The 14,445-nt window shown below is 36.1% G+C and overlaps 3 protein-coding genes across 4 annotated transcripts in view; all 3 read left to right on the top strand.

Annotated features, from left to right (window-relative positions):
* The window catches only part of eeig1b (estrogen-induced osteoclastogenesis regulator 1b), a 37,089-nt gene extending 34,737 nt beyond the window's left edge, over positions 1-2,352 (top strand). Inside the window, exon 13 of one of the 2 annotated variants that reach the window (XM_084414742.1) lies at positions 120-2,352. In XM_084414742.1, the coding sequence (XP_084270868.1) occupies positions 120-165 (46 nt within the window). In that variant the 3' untranslated portion in view covers positions 166-2,352. The remainder of the gene's footprint in view (positions 1-119) is intronic. The other variant, XM_084414741.1, reaches the window with a different exon arrangement.
* Positions 2,353-3,844: 1,492 nt separating this feature from the next.
* Positions 3,845-6,021, top strand: dpm2 (dolichyl-phosphate mannosyltransferase subunit 2, regulatory). Its single transcript, XM_084415131.1, has 4 exons — positions 3,845-3,900; positions 4,748-4,837; positions 4,930-5,032; positions 5,193-6,021. The coding sequence occupies exons 1-4, from the start codon at positions 3,898-3,900 to the stop codon at positions 5,246-5,248; spliced, it is 252 nt and encodes an 83-aa protein (XP_084271257.1). The 5' UTR covers positions 3,845-3,897; the 3' UTR covers positions 5,249-6,021.
* A 133-nt stretch (positions 6,022-6,154) lies between these two features.
* pip5kl1 (phosphatidylinositol-4-phosphate 5-kinase-like 1) lies at positions 6,155-14,289 on the top strand. Its single transcript, XM_084415390.1, has 10 exons — positions 6,155-6,301; positions 7,348-7,542; positions 8,960-9,010; positions 9,192-9,346; positions 9,921-10,045; positions 10,203-10,237; positions 10,346-10,401; positions 10,688-10,800; positions 10,893-11,055; positions 13,057-14,289. Exons 1-10 carry the CDS (start codon positions 6,287-6,289, stop codon positions 13,520-13,522), a joined length of 1,374 nt encoding a protein of 457 aa, XP_084271516.1. The 5' UTR covers positions 6,155-6,286; the 3' UTR covers positions 13,523-14,289.
* The last annotated feature ends 156 nt before the right edge of the window (positions 14,290-14,445 follow it).

Genomic DNA, 14,445 nt, shown 5'->3' on the forward strand with positions numbered 1-14,445 from the left:
CAATAGTCATATTGTTAACTATTATTACAATTTAAAATAACTGGTTTCAGCAACATATTTGTACTCAGACAGTTATGCTTCAGTATCATGTGTGATATGGGTCTTTTATTCTTTGGCAGGGTGTCTGCGGGTGTTTTTGAACCGGTGGTGATTGAGAGCCATTAGAACTCTGTGGACACGGCGGTCACTCTTTCACAAAGCCACATGTTTTTTTTAAATGATGGAGAGAGCAAGACAGTAGGCAACTAACTTTACAACTTGCTCATCTTGTGGGTCTGACATATTACAACCGTAACACCTTAATCGTGCATTACAAATGCTGATGAAAATGTGGTGGGTACGTTTTTATTTTTTTTATAATTAATAAGCGTAAATATTTACAGCGGATTCTGAGAACACAAACTACTTGAAATGCCTTAAGAAGTGAAGCACGATGGGAACTTCAGTCTAACACTGTGAAATATGAGGGCAGTCCAAAGGATTTAGACGGAAATTCAGTTCAATGTTATATACATTTTTTTGATTTTCAGATATTATTTCATGTCTTAAAGAGGGGTCATTTAATCTCTTTTATTTCTTTGTGATGCATTTCTTGCCCCTGTTATATACACAACTCTAAAATCTGCCCTCACATACATTGTAATAATTCAGTAACCAGTCGATTGGCCTGTGGTAAACATTGCCTGAAATCATGTATGGCTGGCCATACAAGTATGTCTGAGGCAGAGAAAACCATTCTCCCCATATAACCATTTCAGTATCTCAAACACTTGTGCTTGTTTGTCAGAGGTGGGCAAGGGTTTGCTTACATATGTTCCAGCTGGACTGGTATACATGAAATACAGAAATATACTGGACTGCCCCCCTCTCTTTCTCTTTCTCTTTCTCTTTCTCTTTCTCTTTCTCTTTCTCTTTCTCTTTCTCTTTCTCTTTCAGTAAAATGCCCAATTTCTAACTCAGTCTGTCAGTATTTCTCTTTCACTATTCAAATTTATCCCTTTGCTGCTGGTTTCAGCTTCAAATATTTGTGTGACTCGGTACACACAACGCAACAGTACAGCCAAGCCATTTGTGGCATTCTCTCGCTAGGGTTCTTGTCAGTATCAAAATGTTCGAATGACTTGTATCCTAGTGAGATCGTGTATTCAGAAGCAAGAGCAAATGATTTGTAGAGTCCTTGTTGTAAGACACAGCTGAATAATTGCATTGTTTTTAGAACTAGATCAGAGACAGTGACTCACAGTCACACGTCTGTCCTTGGCAACTGTGTTTCTGACCAGCACCTGGTGTGCCCTAGGAAACAGTGTACAATAGGCATGACAGTGAAACAGAACGGAAAGCCCAGTTTTCTGTTTCTCTGTTTGTCATCTAATTCATGATCTTAATGATGGACACGAATCTTTCTCAGTTGATCTGAGAGCATTGACCACATTAAAAACTGACATTGTGAGTTTTTTTGTAATACTCATATCGCACACTTTTTTTTTTTTGTCAGTTGAGAGAAAAGTGCAATGTGGGCCCGTTGTTTTGCGAAAGCCCGTTTTTGAGTTCGTTCAGGGAATTGGCCCTTAAATATTTCACCTGTCCAGTGGCTTAAAATATGACATGCTTATACAGAATCACTGTTCACATTTAAAAGTTTGAAATTTATATGAATTAACGTTGTTTATTATTGTTATTATTCATGCCGTTTTAGCGTAACAAATGAGTCTGTGGCATGTTCCAGCTGCTTCTCTGCAGGATTAGTACTCCTGGAAATTTAAAGTAACACTAACTTTGAAAGGGCAAAATATACGGTAGTTATGGGCCTGATAAAGCCTAGTGTTCTGGATGTTTCTAATTAGCTAGCATAAAGGGATTCTCTAAAGACACTGAAAAACGTATCTAAATGTTTTTGTCGTTTACTCTTTGTACCTGTTGTCTACTTTATTAGCTATTAAGAACAATAACTCTTCTGTCATATCTGTTTTTTCGAACCAGCTGGCTGGTTCATTTTAAATTTTTTTTTTTTTTTTTTGTGGGGGATTTTTTTCCCCTCAACCTTGATTCAAAATATTTCTATTGTCTAACATTTGTGATGGCATGAAACAATGACCATCTGTCATTTATTGTTCTCTTTCTTTCTTCTCTCTCTTTCTCTAACAAAGACTTTTATAATGTTGATGTTTTTAGTCATAATTGACTAATCTGTGATCTTTCTAATGTAGGTGTGTGTGTGTTTGTATGTGTGTGTATAATTTACTTGATCTATTTACGATGCTGTTGCAGGGAGCTGACTGGGGGTCTATATGCAAAAGTTCATGTTGGATGCAAGACAGATGATGTAATTTATTATAAATTTTAAATTTCAGTAATCTGGATCCCTTGTTTTCTTTAAAAATGATGTTGTTCACTTGATACGTGTTCATTCATGTAAATCATTATATTGTATTTTATCAGTTTAAAGAAAAGAATTAAAAAGACCAAATGGAACCCAGCAAAATATATGCATGTATGAACTACACTGAGTGGCACAGGCTCCAGGATACTGAAAACCTTAGATTGTGTGTGTGTATATATATATATATACTTCACTACAGCAGCACTTAAATACTGAGGACTAACTAATGTCACTCACACATTCTCCAGAATGTTGATCTGCATTTCTCCTTTACTGTCGTAAAGGATTTAAGCTATGCACTTACAGAAAGCTTTTCATGATAACATCCATTTTAATAACAGCAACATTCATTAGGAAATAAATTATATTCTGGAGATTTCTTTAAAAATATATATAACATATAAATGAATTTACCACTAAAGTACTATGGAAATAAATTTATTTTTTTGATTGTGACAAATATTTATATTTTAAGATCACACATAAGTAATGTGGTGTTTCTCCAAAGTTTTCTTGGTCTTATGTTTGGTTTCATGCATGGAGAGGATACTTTCTAACGATGGACCGGAACTATATTTCTACACTTAAATGTGAATGTTTCTTTCTGTCTGATGAGGTTGTCTATGTGTATTATAGTGGGGAAATAAAGATAATGTTGGATATCATAATACACAATCTTTGTTTGTGTGACTTATTTAACAACATCCAGCTTATTATGAACGATTTACTTGTGGATTGTGTATTTTTTCATTGCCAGCATACAGAATACGTGTCCAAACGGAAAATAAAAGTACAGTTTAAAACTCATTTTTAAACTGAAACAAAATGTCTCCAAACTGTCCCATTTTATTTAGTCTTTGAATTTACTTGCCCCCAGTTTCGCAGACAAGGTCCCAGACTAAAATGCATGTTTGAGCAGTTTTAACTGAAGCAACTTTCACTCACATATCTTAAAATATGTCAGTGCCATTGTTTTGTCTCAATGTGCACACCAGTAATGTTTTTAAAGCATAATATTTATAAAAGATACTTAAATATCCTAATTAAACTAGGGCCTAATCCTGGCTTAATCTAAGCCCTGTCAGTGAATCTTACTAATCTTAGTTCTTCTGAAAGTTTAACTTAGTTTATTTGACACGTAGACATAATAAATTATAACAACCGGCTGATGCAGATGATACCAGTTCTGTCATTTAACATCTTTTATATTTTTTGTGAAACTTAACTTGCAGGAGGATGATGCTCTTTTATGTTTCCTCTCATGTTGTTAATTTATAACGGGTTAAAACAAAAAGAAAACTGAAATAAACAGACTGCTTGAGAGACGTTCGCCTAGCACTGCTTCTAACCAGTAAACATTTGTCTTTGCGCGCCCTCGTGTGGTGAACAATACAATTACCACAGTGACATTAAAAAACAAAAACAAACAAAAAACTACATTTCCTAGCACGACTTCCGTTGGTAGTCGGAAGTAGATTTCATAAATTTTGGTTGCATACGGAAGTGGCACGTCCATAATGGTAAGATTAACTGAATGGATGTAAAAGTGTTATGTCTTTGTCGTTTTCATTTTAAATATATTAATATGACACTTTATAGGGCGCCGCATTGTTTGTCTAACTTTCTAGTAACTGGGATAAATAAGATACACGTTTCACACTGTATAGTTCGTTGTATGACCACATAATTCACCAACACAAAAATAGTTATTTGTTCGTTTACATTTATTCGTTCAACTTCAATATTATATATTTGTTCATTTCTTTATGACTGCTGTTGAATGCAGTAGATTCAGGCATTCAGTAGACACCCTTCATATACACCATACGTGGAGTGCAGGGATGACGTCAAAACGTTCCCTCAAAATTTGGAACCCTATGGGATTTTTAATGTTGGTTTTCAAAGTACGGTCTGTGGTAAACATAAATTGACGATACTTGAACGTTTGAAGCTGTTATGTTTATTTAAATAAAATTATATTTCTATTAAGTTACTAAATAAGAACTTTTGTTGTGTGAGTGTGTGCAGTTTACGTTGTTGATTAGAGCAAAACGTTCGAGTATAAAAAAAAAAAACTTCAAATATCGTCAAGTTATATTTACTACAGTGTCAGACCTTATTTGAATTATTAGTCTTTTGTGTTTTGACTTTATCCCTGCACCACTCCATTTTTGCAAGATAAACTTGAGTTGTCATTTGTTTCTCTCAGCATGGAGAACATTTAAAAGCCAAAATGTTAATTTCTCAAAAATGTTTTTTTTTTTTTATATATATATATATATATATTAACATATTAGGAAAGTGAGACTTTATAATGTAATTTGCACTTATATGTGAGCCAAACCTTAAAAAACTATTTCTTTTCAGGCAACTGGAGCAGATCAAGCTGTTGGCTTTGGACTTGTTGGCTTTAGTCTGTTACTTTTCACATATTACACTATTTGGGTCATTGTCTTGGTAAGGTTTTTTTTTTTTTTTTTTTTCATATGCTACTGAACAAATATTGAAGTGATCAAACATTGATGCAAACTCTTCTGCCCTTGTTCCAGCCTTTCGTAGACAGTGACCATGTGATCCACAGCTATTTTCTTCCACGAGAATATTCAGTCATACTTCCTGGAGTCGCAGCATTAATCCTCTTACTATTTGTTGGTAAGTAAAGCAAGCAATATGTCACCGTTAAAAAAAAAAGAGCAGTATATGGACTTAATAAAAATGTTATTCATTAAATTTTTTTTTAATGCAATTAAGTTTTAAACAGAAAATGTTTCTCTGTTTAATCTAATGATCAAATTTACCCTCATTTTTTCAGGCACCTTCATAGGAGTCATAACATGGAAGAATCGAAAGCCTAAGAAAATTGATTAAGACCCTTCATGCTGCTGTGATTTCTCTGGTCAGAAGAACGAACTGTGTTGATTTCACTCATGTACCACTTCCTGTACACAACCACGTGAAGCTGCTCTCCTGGATTCCAGTCATGTTCACGTGTTTGGTCAAATAAAAAATCATTTTAGTAGCCAAAAGCAGTACTGAACATTTAGTTAAACAGTAGTCTAATTGAGCTTTTGTACATCCCGTCTCCACAACCTTGACTTGAGACCACACTAGTTGTGAGATGTTCAGCTTTGGAGAATTATTTCCATAATCAGGAAGTTAAAGGCAAATAATACATGAGGTCTTAATTTCGGCACCCAAGACAATAGGGAAGATATGTGTGTACTTTGTATCTGGATGGCATCTAAATGGAATATAGAATTTTTAATAATCATGCTTTACGTTGAGGATTGTTTCAGCTGTTCTCTTATGTTGTAAATAAACATATTTATAAGGTAGAGTGCTTGCCTCTAGCAGCAAAATAATTTAGGACAATAATCCAAAAAGAATGAGAAAGAGAACTTTCTGTAAAACCATACACAATCCCACATAAAAATAATAAAAATATGCAACATTTAGTACAATGCCATGTGTTTGTTTTTCTCACCCATTTTATATCTATCTATCTATCTATCAAACTTATACAATGCGTGTCATGTATCATAAACTATTCAAGAATTGTATGAGATCGATTTATTTCTCGACAGGTGACGTTACTTTGTATTTTATATAGTGGGATATATTATTATTAAAACGTGTAGACCAATCAATGTTGTACTTTATATATTCATAATCACTATTTAGTTTCGTCTGTACTGTGTTTGTCAGTTAGTAGTTGTGGTGCATGTATTCAGTAACGGTGTGTGTCTGTGCTGCTGTGTTGTGGGATGGGCCGCTGCAGTGATGAGAGACTGACCGAGCGCGAGCAGCGGCTCATCATACACACACACACTGGCCGTGTCATGTCACGAGAGGACAGAAACAGTGCTCTGATCTTCACGGACGACGAAATGTATTGGTGACCCCATAATGAATCGCACTGAGGTACGTACATAATATCTTTATTTATTAGACTATTCTATTCATTTTTATCGAAGTGAATGTAAACTCAAGTTCCTCTGACAGTTCAACGAACGTCTTCCTGTTTTAAAATGTTCTGTTTGTTAAAATATAGGCTATTAGCCATGCCTGATTCACAATTATATATATATTTATAACTTTATTTCGGACTTGGCTTTCTCTTAATTATGTCCTTCATACGAGGATCTGATGACAGAGGTCTTTTTAAGCCACAGGCAGAGGGAGGAAAAACCTGACACGAGATTGGAAAATTGAATTTCTTCGTACAGAACAGCTGATTACCATTACTGGAAACAAATAAACTTCTGATTCAAAATTTCTCTGGCATTCAGTTGACAGTGGTGAAAACCCCATTTAGGGCACATTACAGTTGGGAGGACAAACCAAACAGGCTGAACTGTCTACAGTGGTTAACAGCTATGATTTCCTTGCGTGCAAACAAAATACTGATATTTAAAGAGCATTCAGTGCATTTATTGCAACTAATGGCATGTTAGATTTGTGCTGTGAACTGCTGCAGGGGCTCTTTTGTTCTGCATTCAGTAATAAAGACAGATTTCAAATCACTTAGTATTTTCCTGTCTGAGAGACCACACATTAATCACCTCCAAGACACTTGAATAGAAATAGATTTTGACTTGTTTATCTGTTGTCTGGGAGACTCTACCAGTTTCAAGACAATGACAAATCCTTGCCATTATAACATGAGTATAGAGTGCAGTAATAACTTCTCACTTTATTATTATTATTTATATGAAATATACATATATTCAACAATTTGAATATAAGTTTAATATAGTATATAAAAATTACACACACACACACACATTCACAAAAATCCCCCCCTCCCCTAAGCTTCCAGTTCCATCTTTTACCAAAAATACTGATAAAACGTAAGGGATCAGTCAGTAAACAAACCTTACATCTGTCTGCATGTGGTTTCTACTAAGGCTTTGCAAGTTGTTTGTAGGTGTGCTGTATTGAACTACATGGCTATTGTTATGTTGTAGATGGAGATGTCAGGGCCAAGTGTGAGCCGACACAGTCGTACAGTGAAGAGGAAACGGTGGGGTGGACTGAGGCAGCAATTGAAACTGCTGGGTCTGTTTGAGATCGACCAGCAGCATGAGTTCTACAGTCTCACCTGTATGATGAAGGAAGGGCTATTTGCCGCTGTGCAGAACACCATTGACAACCCTTTACCTGTGAGTATTCCCATGTTTATGAACCTACACCCCATCCAGTCCCTATTGAATATCGATTTTTCCATTTTCAGGTAAAGATTACAGAGAGGAAAATGCAGTCAGAGCTAGAGTTTTGCCTTGGGGTCCATATAAGATTTATAAAACAGAATTTCCTTTAAAATATATATAAAATTTCACCAAGAAAATCTAGCCTTTTTATTGGGGTTATTTTAGATTTGATAAATTAATAATTAACTAGTGTTAGCATATCCACCACTCAAACTGTTATGAATAAATGTATATGTACAGTGATGATTGTAATCAAACAGGTTTGGAATCATGTAATCAAAACCAAAATACAGTCACGTGGAAATAAGCAATTCAGCTCACATTACATTTTCAGTGTTGAAGTGCATATTGAAATAAATGTGCGAGAGACAAAAGCTTGGCATGATCAAACACCTCCAAGGAGACAGACATGTTCCATTTGACATTAATTAGTATGCGGGCTAGCCTCCGTAGAGAGGAGCATATTTCTCTCCGTGGAGACTATGTGTTTGTGGTGCTGAAAAGGCACCACACAATGTTTTAGCTTGATTAGAGCTGGTTTTATCCTGGTAATTTGCTCAAGAGTAACAGAGCAGGGGGAGTGGAAGAGTAACCAAGTGTTTCGGCAACAAACACCATTGTACTGCGCACGCATTGGGGAGGAGGGACAGAATTCAAACAATGCAATGTTTCTCACAGTGCTACAGTACCACAAGAGAGGGCAGAAATGTTAAAGCTAAAATCAGTGGCTTCTTGTTAACCATGAATAAGAGACCATGTAGAATGCAGATGGTTAAATGGCATAAGTAAATAATAATCGTAAGTATAATATCTAAGCTTTAGATGAACAAGATACTTTTCACATCTAAGGTAATGTAATGTATAATTGATAATTGATAATTGATGTATGTCAGATATAATGAACTAACAATGAAAAATACTTCAAACAAAGCATTTATTTATCGTAGTTAATGTTAATCGGAACATTTACTAATATATTTTTAAGGTCAAAAGTTGTATCTGTTAACATCAGTTAATGCACTGTGAACTAACATGAACATTTGTATGAATTATTTGTTCATGTTAGTAAATGCATTAACAAATAAGACCTTATTTGTAAAGTGTCGCCCTGTTTTGTAGTGTGGTGGCACTCATAGTCATGTGCTCGATCGCTAACAAACACACACACAGATGATGTTGCAGAGCCCTGATTCCATTGAATCCAGTCTGCTTATGCAGCAGTATGACTCATGAATGTGCTGCCTGTTGTCCAGGGCTTAAAGCATCTCTCTCACACACTTAAACAACAAAAAGAAAAACATTGCCTGCAAAAGCATGTACTACTACAATATGAATACTTATCATTACTGATCATATATTTTGTTTTTAGGATGAGCTGTGTGAAGATGACTACAAATTGGAGGTTACTCAAATCCATAAGGTACATGTACATTAATGGAAAAAGCGGACACTGCTTACTGCACATTTTTTGCTTTACTGGACAAAATGACGTAATAACTAAGCAGCTGTTTAGCATTGGCTTGTTTTGCTTGAACTGTACATAAGATCTGTATGTATAACTTCTACTGAATCTCATCTGTTGTGTTTGTGAATTTGTGAAGGACTTCAGGATGGAGACGTATGCTGGGCCGGTGTTCGCCAGTCTGCGGCGCTCCCTGGGGATGACAGAGAAGGGATACCAGCAGTCCCTCTCCTCTGAAGGCAGCTACCTGCAATTTATCAGCAATTCCAAGAGCAAGGCAGACTTCTTTCTAACGTGAGTCAGCACAAATGTTTCGCTTGCAGCAGCATAAGCAACAGAGACAGCATAAAGAGGAGACAGACTGCTTGTAGAGGAACTAATGGGAGAAATAACATCGATAGACGCATTGCTGTGTATATATATATATATTAATCGCATGTTCTTTTGAGCTTTCTATTCATCAGCCCTGAGAAAAATGTATCATGGTTTCCACAGATATACTGTGTTAAGCAGCTGTTTCAACATTGATAATAATAAGACATTTTTGTTTTAAAGCAGAAAATCAGCATACTATAATGATTTCTGAAGGATCATGTGACAATAGTAATGATGCTGAAAATTCAGCATTGCTGTTACAGGATTAAATTACATTTTAAAAAGTATTAGAATAGAAAACAGCTATTTTAAATTGCAATGCAATTTCACAAAATGACTTTGTACTTTGCTTTGGTGAACATACTGTACGAGACAGGTCAGTTTTTCAAATAACAAACAAAAAACTCTCTGACCCTCTCTGTATCTGTAAGTAAAGTTTGTTTGATATCAAACCAAATGTCCTTTAACACACATTTCTCTCTCCTCTGTCCAGTAATGACAAGCGGTTCTTCTTAAAGACACAGAGTAAAAGAGAAGTGCGATTTCTCTTGTCTAACTTGAGAATCTACATGGAACATCTGGAGAAGTACCCACACTCTCTGCTCGTCAAATTTTTGGGTGAGAAGCTGGCAGCTGGTAAATTAACTTAAGCAAATGTTACTGGACAAATATTTTATATAGTTCATATGCATTATAAAATGAAATGTCTTAAAACCCTAAATTCTTATCTTTATCGCGTCTGTTTAAGAAATTGTCATGCTTCATTCATGAACAGGTGTTCACAGAATCAAAATTGCACATCAGAGGATGGTAATTATTTCATTTATTAAATATCTTTAATTTCCTGTCAATATTATTTATTATTTTATGGACCCCGAAGGTACATGTTATAAAACTCTATTGGTTTCCTGTGTGCAGAAGTACTTTATTGTGATGCAAAGTGTGTTTTACCCTGATGACAGAATCACTGCAAGGTAAGACTTGCTGTGCGTTATAAATGGAAATGGTGTTATCGCTCTTTCCATTATCAGTCCTGTAAATATTTCATGTTTCTCATTTCCCCATCACATATGGAACTTTCCTTTTGACCTACTGTTATCCACAGCCTTGCACTTATTGGTCATTAAATTGCATTGCCCTTTAGCTGTTTTTTTGGCTTGCACTGATAGTAAGAATAATGATCTAACCCATCACTCCCACCACCTTCTCCTTTACTCCTCCCCCTAGCTTTACATTCATCCTTCTGTCTCAATGTTTAAGGTATGATATAAAGGGCTGTGAGATGAGCCGGTGGACAGACCCGGCCCCTGAAGGCAACCAGATCATTGTTGTTTTAAAAGATCTTAATTTTGAAGGACAGTTCATTCAGTTAGGTATGGTCAGTTCCTTGTTGGCAAAGGATATGTGCTGTAGACTTCATCTGCACCATTACATTCAATCTTATAGCTCCTTGTTCATATGACAGATCAACAGCGTCCTTGGCTCCTGCGTCAGGTGGAGATCGACACAGCCTTTCTTCAGACACTCAATGTGTTAGACTACAGCCTCCTGCTGGCCCATCAGCCCCTGCACCAGGATGAACTCAGCCAGACTCTCTCTTTCGGAACACTCATCGTGCGTACCAAAAAGTGAGCATAGTAAAGTTTAGTATACCATGCATATAGTCATCCATAAACAACCACAGACATTTACAAGGATGTTTTTAAGGAAGGTCTGCTTGTGTATATTCTGTACATATTTCAAATGATCCTAGTAAATAAGATCTAAATAACCTAAATCTAATTTTTATTAATGTTAATTGTACACTATTACTATTCCCATAAACAGTCAAGGTGTGACTGTGTTTTGAAAAGTGAGGGTTAATGTATAGTGAATGGAAACCTTCTTAAAGGAACACGCAGACTTTTTGGGACTTTAGCTTATTCACCGTATCCCCCAGAGTTAGATAATACCCTTTTCATCTCCAAGCGTGCCATAACTCTGTCTGACCGCTAGCCTAGCGCTAGCCTGCGAGCAAATCACTCTGCCCAAGAAGCAGTGCTTCGCCTTCTGAGAATATATTTCCCAGTATGTATACGGTTTGAAGATGGCTGTGTCTCATGTGACCTTGTTATTTGTACACGCTGTGACTATACAAATCACAACATGTAAATAGGAAAATGTTGGTGTTATTTTGTCACTTATTGGGAGCAGTATGCTAGCTGGAGCCGTTTACCTCCAGTCTTTGTGCTAAGCTAGGCTAGCGGTGGGTGCGTCAGACAGAGATACGGCACGCATGGAGATGAAAAGGGTATGTATAGACTTATCTAACTCTGGGGGATACGGTGAATAAGATAAAGTCCCAAAAAGTTGGCGTGTTCCTTTAAGGAAGATGGCAGTGTTATATTGTCCTATAATGTTTATTTTTTTTTGAAAGCTGCACATTTGCCTCATTTCAGAAAAGTATCTATTACATTCCAAAGTAAGAAAGAAATTACAGTAATGAATGCCTCATAAGGAATAGCAATAGTTATTCTTCTCTGAAATGAGACATCCTCAATGAAGTATTCAGCCAACAAATGCAACCTCTGGAGGGGGCAGCCTTCAAAATGAGACGTTTATCTCAACACACTGTGATTACTTCAAAAATTGTGCTGAATAGATACTGTAACAGTGGAGATTATAGTAATCTCAATTATAGTAAGTCTCAAGGTTGGTGCAGTTTGCTTTTCAAAACACAGTCAGACGGTACACAGATGCTTACGTCTAGTCACCACTATCCCACATATTCAACTGAACTACTCATGCTTGACTGATGTGCACACAAATGATAGAGATAAACCTTATATGGTTAAGTGCAGAATACTGATGTTTGATTATGCTTCCTCTGTTGACATGGTTCAGAAACAATATTTCCTTCAAGAAGTTTCTTTCTGCTGCCTTGTATCTCTATTTCAGTATTTAAGGATAACAGGCTTTTCCCTGACTGTGAATGTTCATGTTCACATCTGTTTCCAGATCCTTCTCCTTCTCCAAATGGCCAATAGCAGGCAGGCATGTAGACAAATAATATCTAGATTTAATGTCATTTTTAAAGTAATGTCTCAAAGAAATAACACAAACTAAATTACTAAACTAAACTATAATAGCCATTACTACCATTCATTAAACATCATCTCATATATTGTATATATCCAACTTCTAAACTTATATTTCACCCAAACATTTTTCATTTTATTTAATTGTCTTTTGAAACCTTTATGACTTTGTCTCTTCCATAGAAACCAAAGGACATATTTATAGCAGAATGTCCCAGCTGCTTTTCCATACAATGAAAGTGAACAGTGATCACGACACGGACTGTCAAGCTTTTCAATGAACAACTTCAATTTCAAAGTTATCATATGACTTCAGTATGGGCTACTTTTATGGCTTTATAGGAGCGTGATGTTTTTGGTCCCCATTCACTTACATTGTATGGAGAAGAGCAGCGTGAACAAAACATCTCTGTTTGTGTTCCAACTATTCCTTTAAAAGCATGAAAAATTCAGGTGAAAAAATCTGCTGCAGAAAAACCAAGAGCTGCAATTCAGAAATAAGCGACAGCCACATATTTTGATCGAATGTGTTCCTCTCTGACTGGTTGTTAGGTCAGTGAATGCAACATCCAGTCCTACACATGCTGCATCACCCACTGTTCCTGGGGTGGTGGCAGAGGAAGACTCCACACTCCTCTCCGCAGAATTAAATTGTGCAACAACACAGTGTCACACAACAGAAATGCACAGTGGCAATGGAGGAACGGACTGTACAAGCCTAGAGGGAGACAAAATTGAGCAACCCAGCAGGATGGGAACAGATTCAGTCGATCTACAAGAGTTCCAGGCCCAGAACCGGAGACTGCTTCCCAACTTCAAGAACCCGCTTCATGTCATTGATGGATCAGAGCATCGTTACTTCATCGGTATTATTGACATCTTCACTGTTTATGGTTTCAAAAAGAGGCTTGAGTACTGGTGGAAAAGACTGAGATACCCACGGCAAACATTCTCCACAGTCAGTCCTCCAGCTTACTGTCACAGGCTGCGCCAGTGGGTTCAGGACCATACCAAATAAAATAAGACCTCTTGAAAAACAGAAGACAGCTTTTGAGTTGACCATTTTGAAGTGTCTGTTTATGAATAGCTTTGTTTAAAAAGATACGATGCTAATGAAAGTACTTGTTTAAACACTGTACTTCCAGAAAATGCTAAAGTTAAAGTTGTATTCATTTAAAATTGTTAGACGCAAGTAATGGTGCAGAGACCATTGCATAATGCTGAAGATGCATAGGGATGAAAACATGCATATGTTTGATGAATTATGTAATACTGATTACATATATCTCATTCATTGAAGAGTACATTGTTACCACTTGATAACCCGCTGCTCAGACAGAAAGGATTTTGAGAGTAAATTATCAACAGCAGCAGGGTCCCTTATTTTATTCTGTCTTTCATTTTCTGCATCTGTTATGTGAAGCTACATAAGTGGGCATTCGAATGTTTTTCTTTCCTGAAATATTTATGCAGTATAATAAAAGAATGTTTAAGATCTGTATCTTTTCTTCTTTAAAGTTTTTGTTAGACATCAAACTGTATGCGATTTAAGCCCACCTTGAACAGATGAGATGTGTCGAGCAATTTGTCAGCAAATTATGAAATGGTGGATTTATATCCCTGGAGCTTGCAGTTTTGAGCACATTTTTTAGGTATTCTGTCTAACAGTAAGATACTGTAAGTAAGGTATATATACTTTTGAACTGCGCATTTTATGGCTTCCAATAAAAGAAACGTTACAGCATGCATCATGGCTTAAATGCAAATAAATCACGATTCACATTTTTTTTGCTCCCCTCCATTATTTTATATATATAAAAAGAGCAGTTCAAACATATAGGCTCCAGGTTGTATAATGACATATTTTAATTGAATATTATAATAACACAATTTGTGTAAAAAAAACCCCCAAAAAACAGGAGGCCTGGTTTTAGAGGGGGT

The sequence above is a fragment of the Rutilus rutilus genome (assembly GCF_951802725.1).
Source record: "Rutilus rutilus genome assembly, chromosome: 7".
Taxonomy (NCBI): Eukaryota; Metazoa; Chordata; class Actinopteri; order Cypriniformes; family Leuciscidae; genus Rutilus; species Rutilus rutilus.